At 39.4% G+C, this 19,608-nt stretch overlaps 1 protein-coding gene across 7 annotated transcripts in view; it reads right to left on the bottom strand.

The window, feature by feature from the left end:
- Positions 1–2,122: 2,122 nt before the first annotated feature.
- ATP11A (ATPase phospholipid transporting 11A) overlaps positions 2,123–19,608 on the bottom strand; it is a 138,528-nt gene continuing 121,042 nt past the window's right edge. For 2 of the 7 annotated variants that reach the window (XR_008462331.1, XR_008462330.1), the window contains 5 exons: positions 16,579–16,644; positions 15,323–15,426; positions 13,177–13,342; positions 5,469–6,275; positions 2,123–3,073 (listed from right to left, as the gene is read on the bottom strand). Coding sequence is in view for 5 of the 7 variants with exons in the window: in XM_054162849.1 (XP_054018824.1) it covers positions 6,018–6,275; positions 13,177–13,342; positions 15,323–15,426; positions 16,579–16,644 (594 nt within the window). In the remaining 2 variants the exon portion in view is untranslated. Of the gene's footprint in view, positions 3,074–4,626; positions 6,276–8,440; positions 8,752–11,236; positions 11,326–13,176; positions 13,343–15,322; positions 15,427–16,578; positions 16,645–19,608 lie in introns of those variants that run through there. The other 5 variants (XM_054162854.1, XM_054162853.1, XM_054162851.1 and 2 more) reach the window with 4 other exon arrangements.

Below are 19,608 nucleotides of genomic sequence, written 5' to 3' on the forward strand. Positions count from 1 at the left end.
TGCAGAAGAGAAGAAAGAGTTTCCATTCTACAATGAAACTTGCTAAGAGAGCACAATTTACAGAGCTAAAGCAAAATGTTCAGTTTAGAATGTTGTTCAGAAGCCACCTTCTATCACTAACTAAAAGTTAAACGTACTTTTGCATGCAAAATAAAAGTTGTCTAGCTATGAGGTAGTTTGTTCCTCTTGCTACTGTGTTTCTTCTGGAATCCAGATGCACCATCACATTTTGGTTTTTTCCAAAGTTTCAATTTAATGCTTCTATTGATTGCAAGTTACACATTTGCACGAATAAAAGGAAAACAGCTTCCATGTTTACCTTTTCACCTCAAGCTACTGTCTCCAGCAGCTCATTCAGTAGAAACACATTTCTTGACATGCAAAAGGGAGATGGGTACAATATTGTTTGGATAAGATGTTCTCCATTACTCAGAAATCTTTATTATGGAAAGTGCAAAAATCAAAACAAAGTGCTTAATCATTCTATGTAGTGAAAGAGGAAGGCTCCCAACCTAATGCTCTGAATTGCTTTGTGGATGCTGTCTAGGATACCTTCAGTGTGACTGCACTGATGTACTGTATAGTCTGAAATGGTTTTGAACCCATGCATAGTCCTATAATATTGAAGCACCAAATGAAAGAAAAATCATAGAATCATAGAATGGTAGGGGTTGGAAGGGACCTCTGGAGATCATTAAGTCCAAGACCCCTGCCAAAGCAGGATCACCTAGGGCAGGCCACACAGGAACACATCCAGGTGGGTTTTGAAAGTCTCTAGAGAAAGAGAGTCCACAATCTCTACTAAACCATACAACCAAGCATCCTGTCAAGCCTCGCCCTGAACACCCCCAGCGTCGGCAACCCCACCACCTCCTCAGGCAGCCCATTCCAGTGGGCAATCACTCTCTCTGTGTAAAACTTCCTCCTAACCTCCAGCCTAAACCTCCCCTGACGCAGCCTGAGACTGTGTCCTCTTGTTCTGGTACTGGTTGCCTGGGAGAAGAGACCAACCTCTGCCTGTCTACAACCCCCCCTCAGGTAGTTGTAGAGAGCAATAAGGTCACCCCTGAGTCTCCTCTTCTCCAGACTAAGCAACCCCAGCTCCCTCAATCTCTCCTCATAGGGCTTGTGCTCCAAGCCCCTCACCAACCTTGTTGCCCTTTTCTGAACACGCTCCAGCACGTCAACATCCTTCCTAAATGGGCATCCTTCCTCTATGGGCAGCCCGTTCCAGTGCTCTGTCACCCTCAAAGTAAGGAAGTTTTCCCCAACACTGAGGTAGAACTTCCCGTGTTTCACTCTCTGCCCATCGCGCCTCGTCCTATCACAGGGCGCCACTGAAAACAGACTGGTCCCTTCCTTCTTGACACCCACCCTTCAGATAGTTATAAACATTAATGACATCCCCTCTCAGTCTTATCTTCTCCAGGCTAAACAGCCCCAGGTGTCTCCGCATTTTCTCTTAAGACAGATGTTTCAGGCCCTTAATCATCCTCGGAGCCCTTCATTAGACTCTCTCTACTACTACCCTGCCTCTCCTGAACTGGGGAAACCTAGAACTAGACAATATTCCAGATGTGGTCTCACCAGGGCAGAGCAGAGGAGGAGAACCTCCCTCAACCTGCTGGATGGTATTTTTGTGCACTCAGCCTGTTCTAGAAGATGTGTGAATACTGCTACCAACTCAGGTGTCAAAACACATTGTTTTCACCTTTTATTCAGTTTCTTTAAATGGCCAACATCACAAAAAAGAGAGGGGAAATGCCTCTGGGCACCCTGGACAGCAGAACCTTGAGCAAACACAGGTCTTCTCTTGCAGCTTTCAAGTTTAGTTTGGAAAGAACTTTAGCACTTACCCAATCTGTGCAGGAGGGACAAAGCTCTCCTGGACTGGTACCAATTTCTGTTCACTTTGCAACAAGTCCCACACACTGCTTATGTTCCAGCTTTCTCTCCCTTTTTGTTCACTTGCTCTTTTAGCTGGCTTACATACACCCTCTGAAAATAAATGTGACTACAAGCATATTCAATAACAGAATCTAATACCATTTTCTGTTATCTACTTACATTTTTATTACAGACTAATATGAAACCATATTAATAGTAGAATTCTTGTAATTGCACATGAGCAAACTTAAACCAGTCTTGTTTGTTTATATTTATTGCAAGCAGATTCATGTCCCCTGCTTATATATTCTACATGAGGATCCAAAATGTGACTGAATATAAACAAGTAACATTTGGTTATCTACAGAAATAAACGTTTAAAATAGCACTGAAAAGAAACCTTACAGTAATGTATTCACACACTGACGCTTCAACTCAAGTAAGTGAAGTGGTATAGGATAATCTAAACATTAGACTTGAAGGCTGATTTATTTGCAAATAAATGCACCTATAAGTGTACAATTAAAAATAAGCATTTGGTGCTGATGACTACAGAAATCTTTAATGTATAACGCACAGGTAACTACCGCCAGCCCCCATACAGCAACTTCCGCGGATTCTACTTTACATGAGCTCCTGAAAGGGCATTTAAAATGCAATGTGAACATAGCACAGAACTGATGTCAGACACAATGCAGATTAAAACTCTGGGAATTTTCAGAAGGTGAAAATATTAAAGCTATATAAACTGATGTTTGATTATTCTGCAAAGTAGAATCACGTACTTTTTCACTTTCATAATACTTTCACAAATTTCCATTAAAGCTTTTTTTAACAGAGACAGTAGCATGAGCACAATGATCACACTGGCTTCCAAAAGGAAAGTAGTGCAGTTGCGCAATGAAGCTGATTCTTCTTTTTATTTTTGCAAGCCAGTTGGGTCAAGACAAACAGGCTAAAGCAAGCAAGAACGTAAACTGTAAGCTGTTACATTAAGTGGCTGAACAAACAATTATTGTACATGGTAAACCAAAAGAGGTCTTTTGCTACAAGCCACTGCAGGAATATATGAACTTCAGTGGCTGAAAAGTCAAAATACTTTCTAAGTCTTCACATACATTTGGTTAGTGCTTACCAGTTTCAAGACATTTACAGAAGCAGTTATGGAGACATTATGCTGTTAAAGCTGCAACAGTTCAAACAAGGCAAGTTAGGAAGTTATATAGATTTTTATACTTTCCCCCCTTTCATTCTTATTTTTAATACATAGTCATCCATCTCCTTGTAATGTCGCATCCATAATAAAGCATTCTACTACATTTTGATCTAATTTCTACTTTTTCAGTCTTTGTATTGTCTGATCCATTTACAATGAAACTTCAAGTTAACCCTGCTGCAGTGGTCTAGGTTTGCATGGCAATAGTAACAAAGACTGAAGCAAAAGCACATCAAGTGAAACTCAGTTATGTTTTACGTGTTGGTGTTGTGGTGTTTTGGTTTGTGGGTATCCCCCCCCCCCCATTAAACAGTCTATTTTAACAAACAGCACCAACTTTGAAAGATAAAAGTATTGCTAAACCAAAGAAGCAGAAACTTCCACCTAAATAAAAGCATTCTTCCTCCTCCAAAATTTGACGTGTTCAACGAACGTTTCCCAAGCATTTATGTAGATGTTTCAGCCTGAATAAGAGTGTCAATTGCTAAGAGCAGGGCTACACAAAGTTTGCAGTGAACTGCGTTGTTAGTAGGCAGAACAGCAGAATGCAGCATTTTCAAAAACATCAAGCAAAAATCTCCTTATTTAAGGCTAAAAGACGGAAATCAGAAAAGTAAAAAAAGCAGGAGGCTTTATAGAGTAAAAAAGGTAGCAATAATAGTTTAGCACTGCAAGTACAGCGCTCTAACCACCGCTATCACAAGTACCAACAAAACGTCAAGTTTGAGCGAGACCGACAGAGCAACAGACCTGTATCTCTAACGTGACATTCATCAGAATTTTCACATTCAGCCACAACTCCACTCTAAGCTAAATTTAAGTGGCCAAAACTCATAGGTATAAAAAAAAGAAGCCTTCAAAACATATACTTAAAAAAAAGAAAGAAATGGTGTGTTAACAAATGTGTGCATAAACCAGGTTTATAAATAGCTACAGTATGAAAAATACTTCAGTGCAAAGGCCATTTTAAGATTTCTAAAAAATACATTACAAATAACTTGTTAGCTACACACAAGAAATTTGTCACTGCTACTGGTATAAAATTTATACCCATATTAACATTTTAAAAATATATACACCAGTGTTTTATGTAGGGGACGGTTCTAACTGACCAACATTCAAGTCTGTAATGGCAAGTATATGTACACACAGCCACACACAAGTATGGATTTCAAAACGTTACTGGTATGCAGACATTCTTTGAAACTTAAAAGTGCTACATGGTTAAGTGGTTAAAATACCTTCACCGGTGGTGCTCACCATTAGACTTTATACAATTCTCTTATCTTTGGTATACTGCAAATTTCACAATCACTTTACAATCTCTGTTTGTCCCAGGGCACTTCAATAGTATTCTACTGTTTAATGTGAAAATTACTTGGAATATTGAGAGAAACATTTCCTAGCAAGTTAATTTTTCTTTTCTTTTTCCAAACAAGCAAATTAAGTAAACTGTTTCGCCTCTGCTGTGGATATTTTGTTCATTTAACACAAAAGTTTTTCCTATGCCACCCTACTGTTGTCAAAAGGCAACTAACAGTCTCTGGCCAGATCTTCCAATAATGTCTGCAGCTCTCATTCCAAACATTGTGTTTTCACATTGAAATAAATTTTTAGCTAATGTCCTCCCAGAGGTGTTTAATGACAATGGTTATAAACCAGTTCTAAAGAGCAGGCTGAACTTGACTGGAATCAGATTACTCCTTCAGGTATTTTTGTACCCCAAAATAAAACACTGGACTAAAGAAGGGGGCAGGGACACAGCTAATAGCTGAATTAGTGCAAGGTAACATAAATGTAGCAGAGAAAAGAAAAGTGCAAGTTGGCTGTCAATCTGGAAGTGATTTGAACAGAATCCTCGCAGACTGGTTTCCGTGTCACAACAAAGGTCCAACTGTTCGTAAACAGCCGTGTGCCACCTTGTGGTTTGATTGCAAAAGTCAACACTCGTGTGCTTTGCAACACATCTGCCAAGCCAGCAGTAACCATACACACAGGAAAATAAAAATTCAGAAAACTAATTCAGACAGTAAATTTGGAAAAACAGACACTTATTTGTAAAAATAGTCTTTCTCCTATTAAGGGGGAAAAGAAAAGTGTCCAAAAAAGTGTAATGTGCAATACTTTCAGCTATGCGTATTTTACATTCACAGGGATAGGACATGGGAACACCAGGTAATCTGCATCTTGACAAACACAGAAAGGCCTTGTAGGCAAAATGCTTACATTCAGTTTGAGCAGATACCTATTTAACAGCCAACTTGACTTTACACAGCCTGTACATACTCTACTCAAGGATTGTTTCGCCTCTCTATGGGAGAAAATTAACTTGAAAACCAGACATTGTCCTGATTTGGCCACTTACAGGGAAGTGAACATTAGAGAGTATTTCTTGAAAGCAGATTTGCACAGAGGAAACACCAGTTTGTTCTACAGAAAGAGCAAAGAAAGAAAAAGGACAGAATAAAATCAGAAAAAGCACTTGTTAAATATGCTCTAGGAGACTTTCATGGGAGATAACTGAGGTCATTACTTCTGGTTGAAATTAAAACTGTTGATCTCAAAATGTAAGTCATTGACTGGAACTATACACTTCAATAAAGAAAATGACTAAAGATGACAGAAGCAGTAAATGCACAGAAGTCTTGACACAGGATGAAGAGAATTTTTAGTGCTACTAGTCTCACAGTACCAGACTGTGCAGGTTGTTCATTGCTCCAGTAGTTCGAAACACAAAAAGAGGCCTATCGGCCTGGAAGGGTTCATATTTCTAGCTCTTGATCCCGTTTGCCTGAACACTACCTCACAGACAGCAAAACCCAAGTATAGTTTAATATCTTTGTGACATGTTTCATTTACTGAAAAAAAGAAATAAACAACAAAACTGTTTTTAAAGGCTTGACTCGGTGTTCTGTCATACAGATGTTTCCAAACCTGACCCACTGTAGCTGTAGCCTGCACTGGAATGGCAATTCTTATTTGAATAGCCAAAGACAGATGGAAGTACTGAATAATCAATGCCTCTCCAGTGCGTAAACATCATTTTTTTAGAACGAGAATTAGACCTTCTTGCTGGGGAATTGCTGCAGTCACTGCTCCTGTATCTTGGGCTTTTCAGACAGGCAAGAGGTGTGAATTCTGAGATATGCTCCTGACAGTGCCTTGATGCATTCTGTTAAAGGGAAAAACAAACACACACACAGAGTAAATAGATGACTTTGGAACTAAAAGCGTACAATCGTGTTCTTTTGTAAGGCTGTTCAACCCTTGGCATAAATAAGCTTTCCACTAGATCACCACTCTGCCTGTTTGTTTCATGTAAAAGTATAACCCCTCATATTGCTGAGCAATCCACTTTCAACATGATTAGTCTTATATTAAGCCCCACAGAACCAGGCATAATTTTACACATGATATCTAAACCTGATTACAGGCTCTTTAGAGAACAGATGAATACACCGAGGACTGCTTTCAAGTTGAATTGTTTTAAATCAGGTTTCTATTTCAATTTGCAATCTCTCCTTGTACGTCTCCATCTGAACTTCCTAAAATTCCCCATAAGAAGTCTTCACTAAAGACAGAACAGATTCAAGTACTTTGCCCCATACTTCTAAAGACAGGGAATTCTTTACAGTAGGTTAGTGCTAATAGATTGAAGTTCCAGAGGTTGAATGCCCTCGCTTTGTACTTCTAAGCAGCATCTGATTTTGGACTTGTGTAGGTTACATGTAGCAGCTATAGAGGCCATTTATACTGCCCATCACAATACTGTCTTGGTCTGTCCATTAACATTTATCTGTATGATGTAGTAACTCCATAGTCTGGCAGAATCAGCATTTCCACTCAGGAACTACTCAGGACTACAGTAACACTGCAAGACCCTGGAACACTCAAACAACAAGAAAATTAGCACAGCACTTCCCTCAAGGAGTTTATCTAATTCTTCTTACGATGTGCAAATATAATTTCCAGGTATAGAGATATGGAGGTTGTGGGATGGTACTTGAGATACAAATGCATTATAACCATGAGTCAAAACAGTGTTATCAATCGCTCTCTCCATTAAGCCAGTTAATCCTCTATTTTCAATCATTCCCTTGCTCCTTCTCTGTTAACAGCAGCAACAGCAAAAGGTACAAAATCACAAAATAAATATTAATGATGTTGCTTGTAAGAGTTTGGTTGACAGTCAATATTACACTTTCTGTGACAATGTCAAGTGTGAAATGCAACTCCTGCATAAGAGCAATCAGAAAGCTCTCTTACAGGAATTAATCTTGGAGAAGTCAGCACACTTTACCCAACTGTTCACTGACATTGTGGTCTGGATTCCTTTCAACAGGTGTAGAGACCAAATACCAACACTGACACAGAAAAATGTAGATAGCCAGATAACAGACTAGCAGACTTTGCTTTGGAAATGTCCAAGTATTCATTCACTGCATGGTAATTACTTTTCCTATTCTTCCAACTAGAAAGTGAAGCATTTTAATTAACATATGCTGTCTAAAAATGAAAACATGTTTTTTCTACACATAGCTCCAAAGCAAGCTCTCTCAATCTGCCATGCCTGAAGCTATGCAAGAAGGCTGGGGTTTTCTACTATTTATTTAGTAGTCAATTAGAGTAAACCAAAAGCACTTCTCAATTACTTAATACCCTACAGCCCACATCAGCACATTATATTGCATTTGTCCTCTTCATATACTGGTACTTTGTACCTTCACTTAATTCTTCATGTGCTGTTTTGGGGGTCAGAAGAGCACAAAGGCACTGGAGCATATGCAACATCCCTGTGGGAGTGTATCTGAGTAAAAAGCGTACTTCTCACTTCTATTTGTTCACGTAATCAGTGGCACAGCAAGGAGATGATGTAAAGCATCATTCTGCTGCCCTAATGTTTGGAGGATTTAGGAACTCACCATTCATGCTGCTGTCTCAGGTATGTAGCAAGACTAACACACTTCTCTCTTGACTCAAGGCAGTGATGCAGCAATGCACTGGTCTATACAGACAACACTGCTGTGGTACACTGTCAGAGACACAGTTCCAGCCTCCCGACTCACAGTCCTATTTGTAACTCACTCACTCCCTTTTGTATGGTTATCTTCCTCTCTTACCATTTTCATTTGCTCTATGTATGTATTCAAGTGCATGACAAACAATAGATAAACTGTGTGAGAATTACTTCTGACTTTGTGTTCTACACCATGAGGTAATGTGAGCACACTATAATAACCACTGCAGTTCTTATAGAAGAAATGTCACACAGCACCTATACGTAACATTGTATTTATAGCACTTTAATATAGGTGGTATTGATTCGTTGTTTTGCATTACAACACTAAGGGTCGGAGACAAAAAAGATCTTACCTGTTGCATGGAACATCTCCTGCCAAAACTATGCTCTCCAAGTGAAATAACAATTTTGTATCAATATTGATAAAGTACATCAAAAACTCTGGAGGAAACAGTTGATTTGTAAATAGCACAGTTCACCAATAGAAATTAATCCAAACTGGCAACACGTACAGTACTGTTACCTAGCTTTGATCTAATTACGGCTCGGAAGCTGAAACATTTCCTTCAAGAAGCGGCCCATCGCTGCTCACCAGTGTATTTAGGGCTGTTTTATGTCTCCTACTCTTCTGCAAGGATGAGGAAAAACAGTGAGACACTTGCTGAATACAAGAGGGAAATGTGAATGAATCGTACCATTTGGCACAAATGTAACTATTTTAGCAAAGTCCTGAAGGATTTTTGGATAGATTTAAAAAAAGAAAGATTATCCAGTGTAGAACTATTTCTTGATCCTGAGGTTAATCCTTTGAGCCAATCTGAGGAAGTTTTTTATTACTTTTCAAAGTTTTTAAAAACACATAATTACTCTCAGAAGCACTTAACCATACCATGACTAAGTACTGTGGGCTTTGTGTCCTGCCCCTTTGACAACAACCTGTACTAAATAGGAGAGGTCCCTGAGATCTAAGGACAAACTGATTCTAAATCAAAGAGCAGACATCCTGCTTCACTACTCCTTAGAACAACTGGTACACTGAAGGGAGTGCTACACATGGAGATGATGGGGCTAATGAAGGCTCACTTACAGCTTAGTTATCGCACCATGGGGACAGAAGGAAAAGGAGTTACTAGTGTTACTTCTTCCATGAGATTCAAATATTGTAAAAGCAAGATCCATTTCTTTGTGTTCCATGGAAGAGGTGCCCAGCACAGGACAACAGAAACAGTTTACTGGTGACCAGTTTTCTAAGAGCCTTGTGCAGTTGTTCAATAGCAGCTTAAGCCCATCAAGGAAAAAATGAATGATGAATCCACAGAGAGGCTTCCCCAAGCCAAAGTACCACTCTGCATTTCCCCAAGCACAGCAAAAGGTAGAGATCTCATAATGAGGTAGGTGGGCCGATCTTGTGACTGAAGTGAAAGTGAAGTAAAAAAGCATCCATCAAAAGTGAGGAGAAAAATATTTCTTAGAAGGGATGAATGCACAGAAGTTATTTACAGCTCAGAAATAAAACACCTGACTTTTCAGTTGTGAAGTATTTGGAATTGCTGAAACACTATCAATCAAAGGGAAAATCACAAAAAGGAGAAAGAGGATAATTTAAAGTGGATTTATGTGATCCATAACAGAACTACTGAGCTTTTATTAATAAAAGTAGAATAAAGGAAAAGGAAACAGAGTCAATTAATGCAGATTGGATATATATTAAAAAATCCTGTTTCTTTTTACAGAAAAGGCTGAAAGAAACCTTGCAGCTGCACAATTTCCAGTTAAAGCATGAAATTCAGCTTGTTTCATTGAGCCAAAGAGTCACTGGCATATCTGAGCAGAATTTGATTGAAATTACCAAAAGACAACAGATTCCTCCAAAGCTTTTGCAGAATTAACATTTTAGCCCAAGAAAGCCAACAGTTCAGATGTGTATATATAAAGATAGATATACATGCACACATATACACATACATAGAAGTGTGTGTGTGTATATATATATATATATACATATACACACACATACATACATATATATATATATATAAAATAAATGAAACACTGTTTCAGTAAAACTCAGAACTGGATATTTAAAAACCTCTAAACAGTAATGATGTAGACAATCATCCACTCAGATAACTGAAAAATTTAGAGGCATAAGAATTGCTTCCAAAGCTTTACATGACTGCTGTCTGAGGACAGCTAATTCAGTCACCTTGGGAAGTGGCGGCTAGTCCTTTTAATACAAAGGAAATAATATGGCTTATAGGAATATGGTAAGTTTAAAAGTGATTGGTTAAAAGTTCAAACCAGTCCTAAGGTGCTTAAAAGCCAGTTTTAGCCAGAATTTTCAGTAGTAAAAAAAACTGGATGTGTTTTCCCCATGACTTCCATCATGACAGTAATTTGTATTGACTGTACATTTTTGAAGGGAGGAAAGATGAAAAGTATTTTTTATCTTAACCAGTTAAGAAATAAAGATACACAACCTACAACAGAAACCAACAGTCTCCTAGTATTAAGTCAAAAGGACTTTTTCTGTAGACTGTAGGGAACCCAAGATTTATTAGCATTTCTTATACAGCACAGAATTTTATAGAATGGAATATAAAGAATACTCAGTTTCTAAATGCATGCTGGAAGTAACTTAATGAAAAATGAGCAGATTTATGAATATATTACAAAGACTGCTTAAATAGCTTCCAGTACTGCGTTTTTCTGTCTTACACTAGAAACATCAGCATAATCAGAATTATCACTTCTTTGTGTGGCAAAGTGTATTCCATTTACTCAGGTATAACACAAACATGACATACATTCACCTACAGAAAGATCAATGATTAAAATGAGGATCTGAGTATCCTAGATTCTTGAAACAGAAACACCACGTAAAATTTGCTAACAACAGTGACAAAAATGATAGTGATCGTGACAGTGATGGATTGTGACAATGATTGACAGAATCTTTGAGATAAACAGAAGGAAAAACATGGACTAAAAAAGTGTATTCTTGATGTGAATCAGAAATGGAGATGAGTATGGTAAATAACTTCTGATGATAAACTTTTTACTGTCCTTTGAATTAAACAGCTAAGCATGCAGAAAGGCAGAAAAAAAGTCACCTTTTGTTCCATTAGAAACTTAGACTGCTTGAAGTCTGAGAAAGCATAAAGATGGTAGACTGCTCAACAGAAAGGCACTGATGTTTAGTCTGATTTCCCCAGAAGATGGTAGAATGTAACCGTGCACATCATTTATGTGTAAAGCAAGGTAGCAGTTATTTAGACAAAGCAGGTTGGAAGACAGGAAGAAACAAACAGACGGAAGAAGAAACACAAGGGATATATCTGGTTAAAAGTCAGATTTTCTATGATCTGTTAAAAAAAATGAATATTGCCACTGTTAAGCCCGAAGTCTGCTCTACAACTGATTCATTTTCCAGGACTAACATACAATGTCTGTAAGAAATGTGGAATGCCTATTTGGGGCTTTTGTTTCCTAGCTTGTTTCTTTGACATTTCTCTCTCCTTAGACTGTAAGCATGCAGAACCTATATTGAGAGCAACTTCTTTTACAAGTAGCATATATGGCAGAGACATCTATTAAAGACACTTAAATAGAAAGATGCTAAATGCTGATCTGACTAGGAATACTTTTCTGCCATTCTTTATTCTTTCCTGTCTTCCTGAAGTGGGGCATATTCCTAAGTGTACATTCAAAGAACACAAAACAGTGGCAAAGGCTTTTGCTTTGCAAGTATAAGAGAGCATTTTTTTACCTTTGCCAAAGGGAAAAGTAAAGTTCCTTTGTTTCTTTCCTCTTAAAAGTCTATCTAGAATAAACATCAAAATGCTAACTAATCACTACACAGTCACTGGTAACCCATTATTGTAGCCTACCAGTGGCACTAGGGCTGAAAAAGTCAAAGTGTAATAACATTAAATTTCAGGTTCAACTTCTGTACCGCCCTTCACCTTCTAATATATATATGAAGGTTTGCTGGGGTAAAAAATACAGGTAAAATCATCTATTTGGGCTGGTTTGTTGACCTCAGAATAGTACCATGCACCCCACAGAACCTGGCTTCACTTTTAGCCTCATCAGAGTAAGTTTTTATTTACACAATGGTCTCCCCTTTTAGGCTTATCAGAAGAGAAGCAACAACAGGTTTCAAAATACTTTTCCCATTGGCACAGCAAGGCACATTTTAAGACCTAATGTATCAAAACAGGCAAAATGTAAGTTCAAATATAAGAGGGAAAAAAACCCTAACAATTTGTAATACTTTTTTTGGTAGCAAGCACAGGTTGCTAAGGAAGCATTCTATTACACAGATCACACAATGTGAATGTTGGCAGGAATTTACCAAAACCCTATATATTAATCACATTTATTTTAAATGTACAAATTATAGACTTATTCAATTATGAACACACATGCAGTTCTAGAGTCCCTTGGTACAGGATGGCAACTGCTTATACAAATCCCTGGTTTCAAGAAGATTTCAGTAAACTCATATGCTCCTTTCCTAACGGTTTCATTTTGAGTTTAGGTTAGTTTAGCTGGTGTTCTGGGACTACGCTCAGCTTACACAGTAAATGCCAAAATGTCCACGTTATAGAGTGGACTTTGTATGAAAGGCAATTACCTCAATTCAGGGCCTCTGAATGCTCCACAACAGCAGGAACAACTGCTGTCCAGGCCAATGTAAGTGCTTCTTATCTACACCCTCACCAACATCCCAATCCCCTGTAATTGTTCTTATCTTCTCAAATCAGGAATCATGTTGAGCCCTGTATCTGTCTCCCACAATCCTCATCAGCTGATTTCCCCTTGGTTGCTGGTAGGGAGGCCCAGGGGTTGCCCCAGGGTTCAGGTAAATACCACCATCTGAATTACAGATTCTTTCACCACAGTGCTCAGAAGTGGCTGGTATACAGCCAGTGGATATACACCACAGATAGGGAACCCCTGTTCTAATCTTGTCTCCAAGCCTGAAAGAGGTATAATTATTAGAGACTTGTGATACAAAAACTAATTCCACAATGAAAAATATTGTTACCTGGATTCTTTCTGTTGCTGTAGGCCATAACTGTCTGCATAAGACCTTCTTGAGAACATCAGGAAGAAGGCTAACAGTTATGAGCAGAATTATACCCAGCCATGCAGGACCACTAGTCAGCATTTGCATGAACACATAATACATCCTCTGATAATTGAAAAAAGGCCTAGTGGAAAAAAAAAAAAAGAAGAAAAAAAAGAGTAAATAGATATTGCACATGAATACACAAAATAAAGCCTGGCAATGTTAAATACAAAAATTGTGACCCTGATGATGCATGTTCAACTTCCCAGTTTGTGGGAGTTCATCCATCTTAGTTTTCTCAAAAGACCTAAACATTCAGTAAGTAGAGTGATCTGCTTTATATTTGTCTTCCAGGCTGCAGGAAATAAATACCATGCTGTCCTTCCTTTCAAGCTGTCTCTCCCTTGCAGAGATAAACTAAGTTACATTCCTATTCCATTTATGTTCTTCCACCTCCTCCTTATCTTGTCCCAGGTATTTTCTACCTTTCTTCTCAGCATCCCACCTATTACTTTCCTCCTCTTTTCCATCATGCACTTGTTTGTATGTGTCCTCAAACTAGAGCTCACTCAGCACACCTTTCTTCATACCTCTCAAGCTCCTCTAATCTTCGGATGGGTTCGTGCTATTCACCCTAACCCAGCCACTACCTCTCTACCTGCCACCAATTTCACTGCTTTCACTTCCATGTTTCCCTGTATCTCCATGGCAGTTGTCTGGTCATTAAAACACCATCACTGTATAATGGCAACCAGAGACCATGTTTACTAAGAGCAAAGATCAAGGGACAGTTAGTAACAACACTGGAATGTATCCAAAATTGGATAGAAGTTTTTGCCATCTAATAACGTAATCCTAGGAAACATTGATGCATGTAAATAGTTATGTCTCTAATATGCAGCAATGCTAGCTGGCTGTAAAACATTAGCAGGGAAAAACATCACTTCTGCAAACTGTTTTCATTCCAATGATGAAGAAACTGAGATCTGATCTTACTGAAAAGAGGCTATGAATATCCAAGATGTTGCCAGGCAGGTACTCATTTGCAAAGGACATGCTGAAATACAAAGCCTTACTCCAAATTAAATGTCACCTTAATCACCATACAACACATAGCCTCTGCTTTCTCTCTGGTCCCTCAAAATATTTACTTATATATACAAAGTACAACAGTTCCAGCTGAAGAGGTTAGTAAAGAGAACCTTGAAAGTGGGCACTTTGCAGGTGAGCAACACAAATCTGAGTTCCTGATGGAAATGAGGCATAGTAAGAATTGGCACCTGTTTCAAATTATCTCCTTCCCAAAAATTTGGGGTTTATGTAAGCAGGATTTTTAATTGAAAGAACAAAACAAAACACCAAAATAACAAAACACCAAAACCAACCAACCAACCCCACCACAAAAAATAACCCAAACCCACCCAATACTTTCAATCAGCTATGTACATGAGTTACACTAATTCTTAAAAAGCTTCTTACCACCAGTGGAATAAACAGGTGCTCAGGTATCTACAGTAAATCTACTTTGCTAAATAAGGCAGCAAATAATGAGCTTAAACACAGGACTCACGGCCACTCACACAAATTCTATGTGAGTTCCACTCCCTGGCTCTAGTTTAGACTGCTACAAGCTAGTTTGCCCTAAGACAAGCATAGTGGCTAGCCTCAAGCTGCACAGATGTGATGTACTCTGACATTTTGGTGCCATAGGTTAGTTGTTTGGTGCCATGGGTTAGTTGTTTAGGTGGTGTTGGATTGGTTGATGGGTTGGACGCGATGATCTTGAAGGTCTCTTCCAACCTGGTTTATTCTATGTGTTCTATGTATTTTGCTTCAGACAGGCGGCCTCAGCTCCTTGAACCAAGCCTTGGACTGCTTTTTGACCAACACTACTGAAATAAGCCTCAGTGGTGGTCTGAGGTATGACAGTCCTTCACATCCTTCTCTAAGAATATTTTAGTAGCCATTCAAGCACACTGTAATTACCATCACTGGTGTACTTAAAATATGACTGATATTGGGAGTTCTGCAATACATAAAAGCTAAAGTTAAATGAGTAACAACTTTATAAAAACTGTTTCAGAAGTAGTATTTGTGATGCAATTCATATTATGGTTCATACCAAATAATTCCTCCCCAGAGCAGAGAAAAGATAATGTAGAATACTAGTGATCCCCAGATCATGAAGTGATTTATCCACGTCCAGTAGTGTGTATCTAGTGCAAGCTGAAAAAAAGATTATATGGTGTTATTACTATCTAGCAGCAATAGAATACTCAGCAGAAGAGGAAATAAAATTACATCTGTTGCAAAAGGGGAATGATTATACACAGAATTAACTAAAAAATACCCAACAAAGCAATTCAATGTTTGCCACAGCCAAGAATACATAGATAACAAAATCTACATACATAGATACATAGATAACAAAATCTACATACATAGACAACAAAATCTGTACAAGTCCAAGTGCCAGGTGCTGCACTTTGGCCACAGCAACCCCATGCAGAGCTACAGGCTGGGGTCAGAGTGGCTGGAGAGCTGCCAAACAGAGAGGGACCTGGGGGTGCTGATTGACACCTGCCTAAACATGAGCCAGCAGTGTGCTCAGGTGGCCAAGAGGGCCAATGGCATCCTGGCCTGTATTAGGAATAGTGTGGCCAGCAGGAGCAGGGAGGTCATTGTGCCCCTGTACTCTGCATTGGTTAGGCCACACCTTGAGTACTGTGTCCAGTTCTGGGCCCCTCAGTTTAAGAAGGACATTGAAACACTTGAACTTGTCCAGAGAAGGGCAACAAGGCTGGGGAGAGGCCTTGAGCACAAGCCCTATGAGGAGAGGCTGAGGGAGCTGGGATTGTTTAGCCTGGAGAAGAGAAGGATCAGGGGTGACCTCATTGCCCTCTACAACTACCTGAAAGGTGGTTGTACGCAGGAAGGGGTTGGTCTCTTCTCCCAGGCAAGCAGCACCAGAACAAGGGGACACAGTCTCAAGCTGTGCCAGGGGAGGTTTAGACTCAAGGTGAGGAAAAAGTTCTTCACTGAGCGAGTCGTTCGTCATTGGAATGTGCTGCCCAGGGAGGTGGTGGAGTCACCGTCCCTGGAGGTGTTCAAGGGGAGATTGGACGTGGCACTTGGTGCCATGGTCTAGTTGTGAGGTCTGTTGGGACAGGTTGGACTTGATGATCCTTGGGGTCTCTTCCAACCTTGGTTATACTGTGATACTGTGTGATACTGTGATATCTACATATAAATACATTTAAATCCATATTGAAACTAATTTAATATAGGACAATGTGTGGTCATAAAGTGATACAAGTAAGCATCAATTAGAACACAGCTCCCAGAAAGGTTCAGTGGATAGAACACAGCATGCCTTACCTTCAATGTAACCGTAAATACAAGCACAGTAAACACCAGTGTTCCAAAGGTCCAGTTTCCAAACATCTATTAAAAAAAATCATCCAAAGCAGTAACAGTCAATATTGTCCAGACTAAACCTCTTAAAGCTATACATTACTTTATATGAAGAACTGACACTTACACAAAACTACTGAATACTTACATGATCTGTTCAGTGCTAAGTTTCTTGCACTTGTGTATACACACCTCAGATTTCATACAGAAAGGAAAACCACTGCAAACAATGCACTCAACCTGAAGTTCATAGGCATGTCTCTTGATAAAGGCAAGTGTGGCACAGTTAACAAATCACTGAGATTTACAAACAAACTGCAATATTTTCACCAATCTTCTTGGACATCATCTTTTCTCTGATTTCCCTTCTCTGCTGTCCTTGGCATTCCACAATTTCTTACAGGATCAACAGCATGTTATATAGACAAGTGACAGTATAAGAAAGAATGTGGTAACCATCACCACCACGTAAATATGTAGATGCTCTATGTACATTTTATGATAAAACACTTCTGAATTGTGGTTGATTTTCTTGCATAATGAAATAAAGAACACTTCAGCTTCTCAAGTGGGCAGAAATGGTCATTAATGTTGATGAAGGGAAGAACTGGTGGTGAAAATAGTCTTAAATATTGCATGGACTGTGCAACTACGAGATTAGCAAGTTCTGGATCCAGAGAAATAGTTGGAAAGTAAGCAATAGAGTTAGGACACTGTACTTTAAGAGAAAAGACTTTGTTTTATTCAGAGCATTGCACCCATGAAAGAGAAAGGTGCCCAAGAAATTAATTACTTTGAAAGAGAAAAATTGTGAGATCTCATGAACCCTCTTCTGCAGGAAGACATGAAATTAAAGCAGAAGACCCAGCTAGCCAACCAGGACATTCCTCAACAAACAAAAAGGCAAAACACAAACATACAAGAGATGACAATATGGACTGGCAGCAAACTGGTACCTGGGCATAAAGGAACAAAATCACACAGGCTCAAGCTCAGGTCAAACTAAGAGAAGTGAGGGATGCTGACAGTAACAAAAAGAGTAGTTAGAACAGAATAGAATAAACCTAACACCCAACACTATCTAATCAACTAAACCATGGCACCAAGTGCACTCATCCAGTCTCAAATGCTTCCAGTGATGGTGACTCCACCACCTCCCTGGGCTGCCCATTCCAATGGCCAATCACTCTTTCTGTGAAAAACTTCTTCGTAACATCCAGCCTAAACCTCCCCTGGTGCAGCTTGAAACTGTGTCCTCTTGTTCTGGTGCTGGTTGCCTGGGAGAAGAGACCAGCCCCCACCTGGCTGAAACCTCCTTTCAGGTAGTTGTAGACAGCAATAAGGTCTCCTCTGAGCCCTCTTCTCCAGGCTAAACAACCCCAGCTCTCTCAGCCTCTCCTCATAGGGCTTGTGCTCCAAACCCCTCCCCATCTTTGTTGCCCTTCTCTGGACACATTCCAGCAACTCAACATCTTTCCTAAACTGAGTGGCCCAGAATTTACTGGTATCCTAGTTTCAAAGTGAAAACATTAGTCTACTGATAGACTGGTAAGGCAGCGTAGTGGAAAGTGTTAAAGAAAATGCTGAAATTAGTATCCAGAGTATTGAATGTCTTCATGAACAAAAGCTGCTCCTTACATTGAACATCAATGATTGGGAAGGGAAGAAAAGGAGCAGCCAGATACATGGGAGGAGGAGGAGTTGTTAATGAGGGAGAGCAGTTGATGCAGCCTATTTTTAACTTAGCAAGGCATTTGATGCTCAGACAGCAATCTCATTTGGAAGGAAGCCTGGGGTGGTTAGACTACTGCTTGAGTTGAAAACTGGCTGAACCACTGAACTCTGAAGTGGTAATCAGTGAACTACACCAGGGACTGATGCTGGGGCTGACATTACTGAGTATTTGTCAGTGGCCTGGCTGTTGACATCAAGGACATCAAGAGCAAATTGCCAGGTGATGCAAAATTAAAGAATAGCTGACATAATGAATAGCAGAGTTTCAAACCAGAAGGACCTTTATTAATTTCAGAAGTGAGAAAAGATACCTTATGAAATTAAATAAGGAAAAGCAGAAAGTTTTAAACCTATGGAGAAGTAACACCATATGTTGGAACTGACTGGCTGAACAACGGCCCTGCTTGAAAACAAGCTGTGGCGACAGTGGCTCCAAGCACTGCACAAGCCTAATACTGTGGTCACTCTCTCTCTCTCCATATGGAAAACTGCAAACTGATGTGTACTGGGAGGAACACGGCCTCTGAAGAAAGGTTAGTACTCTGATCTACTCAGCTGTAATGAGATTGAACATGGAACACCATGCCTAGTTTTAAGGCTCTCAGTTAAAGAGGGATGTGAAAAAAATTGGAAAGGATCAAGTGGCAGCTGACCAGGGAGGTTAGCAATCTATGGCTCTCCTGGAAAAGTGGTTGACGAAATAATTTTATCTGTGGGGGGCACACTAAGGAACAGCCTAGCAGTTGCCCACAAATATGTGAAGAACAGTTACAAAGATGATTTCTCTTCAACAACAAGAAAAATTATGCTTAGGTATTAGGAGAACATTTTTTACCGTGAAGGCAGAAAATCACTGGAATCACTTGCCCAGGGAGGTTATGGCTTCTCCATCCTCAGGGATATTAAGAACTTGGGAAAAAAACTACACAAAGTCTAGCAACTTAATTTTAACCAGCCCTGCACAAAGCAGTGAACTGGATCACCTCCAGGTTCTCTTCCCATCTCCGTTATTCTATATGAGCTTGCCTAGTATTAGATGACAGGGGATCCACACGGGCAAGTGATCACCCCAATATGCAGCTGTGGGAAAAACTCTGAATGGAGACCACAGCCAGCCACAAGCCAGAAATCTGTAGAAAACTAGGCTGAGATAATCTGATCAACTGTGAACAGAGAAGTATTTAAAAAAAATAAACAAAAATAAAGATTCATTATGCTGAGTAAGCATTATTTTAAAAATGTGACCAAGTGTAGAGAATA

Source organism: Dryobates pubescens, chromosome 7 (assembly GCF_014839835.1).
Source record: "Dryobates pubescens isolate bDryPub1 chromosome 7, bDryPub1.pri, whole genome shotgun sequence".
Lineage (NCBI taxonomy): Eukaryota > Metazoa > Chordata > Aves > Piciformes > Picidae > Dryobates > Dryobates pubescens.